This window comes from Melospiza melodia, chromosome Z (assembly GCF_035770615.1).
Source record: "Melospiza melodia melodia isolate bMelMel2 chromosome Z, bMelMel2.pri, whole genome shotgun sequence".
Taxonomy (NCBI): domain Eukaryota; kingdom Metazoa; phylum Chordata; class Aves; order Passeriformes; family Passerellidae; genus Melospiza; species Melospiza melodia.
Window position 1 is genome coordinate 15,479,831 of NC_086226.1, and position 7,150 is coordinate 15,486,980.

Below are 7,150 nucleotides of genomic sequence, written 5' to 3' on the forward strand. Positions count from 1 at the left end.
TGTCCTCTGTAAGTACATTGATTCTCTTTTTACTGGCAATTTCTACATGTAAATGCTAAAAAAAATAGTAAAAAGGGAGGTTCTGTATTGCTTTTTTATATGACTGGATATAACAACAACTGTTCCAAATATTTTCCCTAAGACTAAAAAACCATCTTTCCCTGAAAGGCATAAATCTCTGTGTTTCCTAATTTAAGGTAGAAAGAAAACAGCAAAAACATTAAATAAAGCTGCATCTAGACATCAAAATATGCATCTTTTTTAATATTGGCTAAGACAGTTATTCCCCTCAAACTACAACATTCTTTATTCTAATTGCTGTTCGACACCTGATTTACATCTCAATTGCATTCTCAGATAATAATTTTGCATTTCTTTCCCTTCTAGGCTATAAATAATTGTTTTTTTCTCCAAGAGGAGAAGCAGAACTTATATTCAGACACATGCAGAACTGCCAGCACATAAAACACCCAGGCTGTAAAAATAAAAAGCTGGCTCCCATCAGAAACACCTGAAGTTAAATGAAAGGCCAGTCCATGAAAACTCATTAGAATTACTCAGAGCTTTCTGAAGGCTGGGGAGAGGATGTCTCCCATTAAAGTTCCCAATTCCCCAGAGCTCTCTCCATTAAGTCCTCATCATCAGGAAAAGAGCTGAGCTTCAGTAAGACAACACTTGGGATATTTTTCAAGTGCATGTATTTGTCATGTCAAAGAATTGGTCAGAGCAGTGAGGAACTGCATTTTTGGCAGAGAAAAACTCCTTCTTGTTCGGCTTACCTCGATGAAGGAGCACTAAACCTTTCTGCCTCTAACTTCCCTGGGATCCTGTTTGGCATCCACAGCACTGATGTCTGCAGGACCTTTCCCTCTTTTAGTGTACTTTTAGTGTCCATCACACACACCTGCTGTTTCTCCAGATCTTTCCCGAGTCTCCAGAGGCTTTATCTCTCCCGAGCTTAGGGAATCTTTCAAGCGGGCACCGCCAGAGGGCAAAGCCGGATCAGGAACACCCGAGCTCATCCCGGCTCATCCCGCAGCCCGGAGCGGGATGGGGCTTCAGGAACAGCCGCCCACAGTTCACACACTAATTGCAACTAATTGCAATCACCAGCCAAAAACCCCTGTCTCCAGGAAGGTCGCAGCATCTCCAGGATGTTAAATTAAAGGCCTGGCAGCACAATTAAGCAACAGCTTCATTACCTTGTGATAACCATTTTCGGTATTTGTGGGAATCCCCAAAATTTTGCTATAAGAAACTACGGAGAACAATATGAGAGGCACTAAAGGAATAATTCATGTAACATATTTCAACCCTTAGTTTTGAACTCATTAAAAGATACTCTGGTCTAGAATTTATTTAGAGAGAAAAAGCATTGTAACTTCATCTCTGGATGCGTTGTCTCTATATTGGAGTGACCCTCAAGCCTGGATGCAGTCTCCATTTAAAAAAGACACTGTCATCCTGTACATATGGCACATTTAAAATCATGATAGGGTAGCCAGCTATCACAAGACCACCCACCCTATTTAAAATGATGATTAGAGGATGCCTTTCACTTGATGCTGGTGAGAAAAACCTAGAAAATGTGCATTTATTCCATAGAAAGTATTCAGTCTCCAAAATGTGTTGCAAACCATTCATGCACCTGGTCTTTCAAAGGTAAGTTCTCACTTAAAGAAAACCATAATTCAGCTGCATCTCATTGTACTTCAGGCAAAACACCTATCCAGGTTGTTCACATAAAGTCTGCTTCCCCTCTCTCTTTCTCATCAGCAGATCAGAGATCTTCCTAAGATTTTACATTTTCCCTTGAGACTCTGTGCTATTCATACTGAATAAAACTGGCCATTGGACAAAAACAGTTAATGATCAGCACAGTCAATGTAACTCTAGGTCTAATTTTGTGAGTACAGTGTTTCTCAGGCAGCAATGCCCTTCATAGCAAAGTGAGGAGAGGGTGTTGCATGCCACGAAAACTTCACACCTGCTTCTCAAGAGAACCAGCAACTCCCACACCACACTCACATACCCATCACCACAGCTGGTTCTCAGTCATGACAAGTTTCTGCAGACCCAGATACTGGCATATCACCCCTCCAGCAGAGAAAGTGAGTCAGCTTGTTAGGCGAGCACTTATTTTCCAGTGAGAGATGATCTCATGTGCACTGAAGATCCATGAAACATACCTCAGGAGCAATGAGCACTCCACAGGCAGAAAGGCAATCCTTCATCCAGCAGAGCAGAGTGTCAGAAAGTGGAGCAGATCGATACCCAGACGTGCGGAAAATGCCAGAGTTAACAATCACTTGAAGAAAATTGGCTGCTCTGCCCACAGTCTAGAAAATGATCCACCTGGTACTGCTCAGGCATGCACCCAACCATTTAAAATTTGTGGATCAAAAATGTTGTGGTGTCTAACTCACAAATGCTTTTGGGCCTGACTGCACTGAAAATGTATTCCTTGAGGTACCTTGCTAGGTGATTTCCTGAAGGACCTTCTGTGAGCTGGTGACTTCTGATCAGAGCTAGAGCTGGAGGACACCAATAGAAACAGATTCCAAAAGACCAAAGCAGCAGAAATCTACTTTAAAGATACATGATACTGAAAAGCCTGTCGTTTTCTTTTTTGTGTTAGTCACAGAAAAGCTTTACCAGAGCCATCGTGGGCAAGTTGATCCTCCCTGGCCAACCTTGACACTTCAGCTTCTTGGAGAAGAGATGTCATAATACAACAGGAGTTTTTGAATCATATGCTCATATTGTTACAACCATCAGGAGGACCTTTTCCAAAATGCTTCCTTTAAACAGCAATAACAATTTTCAATATGTTTTAGGGTGAAGATAGGGTCACTACTGTTCATGCTAATAATGTAGAGTACCACTAAAAATCAAAAATACAGCAGTACACATAGACACTACACCTGGTCTTTTCGTAATAAAGATATTTAAGCTGGGAAGAATGCCATCATACAGCTGAACTAGCATTTTCAGTGGCTAGAAACAAAACCTGTAAACAATTAACCCTTTAATCTCTATTATAAATTATATCTTCCAAATTACATTCCTAGCCATTTTAAAATATACAGTTCTGTTTCTGAAAGTAGTCTAATAATTCAGAAAAATTCCTGATATTGGACAACATTGGGTTTTACTTTTCTTCTTTTTTAATATTATTTTGTTCCCAAGTGAACTTATGTTTATTGTTTTAGCAGTACTGTACTCCATGTATGTAATCCCTTTACCATTTGTGACAAAACAGTCACAGGATTGCTGCAGAGAGCACTGAGATCAGCAGGTGTTCAGATACCTTAAGTATGTGCAATTTTTTTACATTAAAAGAGGAAATACAAAAAATACAAAAAGCATATCAGGCCTTCACAAGACAACTTCATGAAACGCTAGTGATTTTCAAAGGGTATTTGTACATTTATAATTGCATGAAGAGAGTGGAATTAGAAAAAATACTTTTCTATCACTGGGTTGTAAAAATAAGATCTCTAAAATAATTTTCATATATGATTTTAACATACTATGTTTGAGGTCCAGAACCTACAAATCAAAATGCCAGTCCTAACTTCTCCTCAAGCCATCTTCTCCATACAAGTTCAGTTAGCATAACTAACAACAGAAACAGCATGTATTTTTAAGAATCCCTCAGAAACACTGAGATCTTTTGACCATGCTATTCACTTGCTGGGGAAATACTCCTGGATGTCTTCATCTCCTTTGCTATGTACTATAATATGACAGCCTCTGCATCTCTGCCTCTGAGGCTGCTCACAAGAAAGACAGACCTGCATATTTTGCATCTTGAAATATTTCTGCTCTTAAACCTGAATAGTAGCGGAAAAGACCCAGAGAATCCATTTTACATTTCATCTGTCCCTTCTCCCAGTAATGAGAATGTTATCATTTCCAGCCGTCTATAGACAGGTCCTAATGCTGTCAATAAATCAATTTTATGTTTACAGAAAGCCACAAAAATAAAGTGCAAGTCCCCACTTTTCTGTGCCAGAGGACTGTGATGGCTGTTCCATACAATGCTTATTTTTAAACTTGCTCAAACCCTACTCTGTCCAAAGAAGCTCCTTCTGCCCCCACCTATAACACTACTGTCAGACATCATCTCTCAGCACTTACCTCACTAAGAGTGCCTCTAAAGCAAAGTCACAGTATGGAAAATAAAAGAAGCAAAACATTTCATTTCACAGTTAATCTTTTAGGAAGCAGTAAGATCACTTACCATATTTGGAGCACCTTTCCAAATTAGCCTTCTTTGGGAAAATTTGTTTGTACAGTTTTAGTCACAGAAGGACGTTTTCTGTGTAAAATCCATTTCACAGAAAATGGATTCTTGCTCCATTTCACAGAGCAAGAAAATTCTACATTCTTGTCACCCAAATAGCATAAAAAGTTTTACTGCACCTGAAAACCTTGTCACTTTAGTCTAATAAACTGTGAAGTCCGAAGCAGTAACAATCAAAACCCCTGATGAAAACATCTCACTCATCCAAAACCAATTCCGGTTGGTCAAAGTTCTCAACACAGTTAAGTATCAGCCCTTGAAATGCATTTGCATATTGGTACCAGAACAGGGTGCAGAAACTAGCTGTCATTTAATCAACTTCCTACCCCATATAACAAATGCTGCTGAAAAAGTAGACAAATTCTACAGGCAACAAAGACCAAAACACTGGCACTCCGTGTATACACTCTGTGTACAAGAATTAAGCATTGAGCAATCAGAACAGAGAAGTCAAAACACTAGTATTCTTTCATAACTGAAAAAAGAAACGTTTGTTTATTTTGTCCCTATTATTTAAAAGCATCATGAATTAATTAATGCAGTTATATTACATTAAACTGGGTGGTAGTTTTGAAATTAATCTTTTCCTTCTATGACAGTGCTAATTTATTTAGGACATTTGAAACCTTTCTGTATTCATCACTTTGTGTGCCCATTCTGGAGCAACAAATCTATAAACAGTTAATTGCTGTATGATACAAGGTCTCCAGTATCCTGATGCAGCATCAGTCAAGAAGAGTGATATTTTCAGGCATTTGTAGCTTTGCAGTCATTCTACTCCAGCCTGCAGCTGATCTCAGAGGTTCAGCTTGAGCTGTTTCAGTAAATTTCCAGAGTTTCCTAGCCATGCCACTCTAGAGACTTAGGAAAGAGCAATCACAACATCTGAAATTGTTTTAAAAAATCCCTCTTAGTTCTTTTTAATACATTTAAATAGAACAAGAAACTCACCAAATTCACCTGTTTATTCTTCATTTGGGCAGCCAACACTCTGCAGATGAGGTGCTATGAATCCAGCTGCCTTTCCCTCATTCTAGGAGATGTAGGAGATGTGAAAGGTTCAAGTCTATCAGCAGAGTGCAACACTGGTGCATTTCGACATCAGGGAGGCAGAAAAAGCAGAGGTGGAAGGAGAAAAATCAGCCCTCACAGCAGTTTAAGAGTTCTGGCATGTTGTTATTGCCACAGATTGCTGTGACTGGCTTTAGCTGATCTCCCCTCCTCTGACATTGCTGCCTGTAGAGCTGGGGAGAGCAAAGGAAGGCTAATCACTGCGCACCTCAGGCTGTCTCCTGCAGTAAGCCCCAGGGGTTTATCAATACCTGGGGAGGAAAGAAGTTTTACCACTTGGCATCTGGGATAAAATGATCAATTTCCTAATTCTAGTACTAATGTTGGATTCAAAGCCAAGCTATAATTATCCCAGCTGGTTCTTTAAACAGCCTCTGAATGACATGGTTCATGATTATTAAAACTGGTGTGAAAGGCATTGTGGCATATGAGTTTATTTGGTTTATTTATAGATTAATTTTACTCTGTTTACTTTCATGTTGAATTCAGGGGCGGATAGGAGTTTTCCCCTGTGAGAAGAGCTTCCTCTTTTCCTAGTTGATATCATTACTTGCTAGATGCATAAATTGGCAAACCTTTCACACTAATGGCAAACTACAATAAAACAGTTGGTGGTTACTTAACAATTCGTTTTATTTATTGATGGCTGTATAAATAAAGGCTTGAATCAGCTTTTCCAGGGTCACAAAGAGATGGAGAAGATGCGGTTTCCTGAGAGGTTGAGGGGCACGAGCTACCAGACAATACACCCCTGCAGCCTGAGCTCTGCTTTCAGGCATTGCTTATTGCCCTCAAAATCAACAAACTCATGAAATCATTTCACCTCTTTGTAAGCAGGTGAAGGAGCAGTGAGAAATTCCAAATCACTGGTAGAAGAAGAAGAACAAAATCATTTGTTTAAGCTGAAGTTTGTCTGACAGTGCCTTTGGACAGATATCAGAATATTGAAGAATATACTTGTAAAAAGTACAAGTACAAAAAATAATACCCTGAGCAGAAACAGTAATAAGAATGAGACTTTTCCCCCCCTTCATTGTATGTGACTTTATTTAATTTTACTTTATCAAATATGAAAAAGTTCAGTGACTCAATAAACTCAGACCTGTGATTTTTTTTCAGTCACTCTCTGTAATTTCACATAGTTCCTTAAATGACTCCCTTTTTTATTTTAACTTTCTAGATATCTTTAGAATCTTCTAGATACCAGGAAACTCTAAGAACCCTGGGTACAGGTTTTGCACCATTGGTCTGATGACATTCAGCCAGAAGCATTCCAGCTTCTGCTTCCATATCAGTGCCCTCTGGTAGATAAGCAACATTTCAGACTGCGTAAGAACCTTTTAGCAAGAACCTCTGTCTGTTCAGAACACACTGGTAAACTGCCCTCATTTAAAATAATCACTGAGAACTGGAGAGGAGGAAAACATTCCCGTCAAGTAACCTGGGTCACCTCTTATATAACAAAACCAAATTCCTTTTCTCTCTCTGCTTCTACATATCTAAAACTTCTCTCCCATCTCACAACTTTTACCTAAACACTTCACTGCAGTGCATGAGTCAAGACTGATGCAGGACTGAGAGAAACCCCTTGGGCAGTGCAGCAGTGGCCTCCAGGTGTCCTGGAGCAGGTACAGATTCTCACTCCCATGTGAAGTCTTATTACATATGCCATAACATCCAGTGGCTACCTTGATCACCAGAAATGCTTGGCATCCTGGAAATAGGAAGCAGAATTTCCTGCTCACACAACACTTGTTCTTGTAAAATATC

General features: G+C 39.4%; 1 protein-coding gene across 2 annotated transcripts in view; it reads right to left on the minus strand.

The window, feature by feature from the left end:
- The window catches only part of TRPM3 (transient receptor potential cation channel subfamily M member 3), a 416,081-nt gene extending 410,637 nt beyond the window's left edge, over positions 1 to 5,444 (minus strand). The window contains exon 1 of one of the 2 annotated variants that reach the window (XM_063180477.1): positions 5,261 to 5,444. In XM_063180477.1, the coding sequence (XP_063036547.1) occupies positions 5,261 to 5,284 (24 nt within the window). In that variant the 5' untranslated portion in view covers positions 5,285 to 5,444. Of the gene's footprint in view, positions 1 to 4,246; positions 4,334 to 5,260 lie in introns of those variants that run through there. The other variant, XM_063180478.1, reaches the window with a different exon arrangement.
- Positions 5,445 to 7,150: the final 1,706 nt, after the last annotated feature.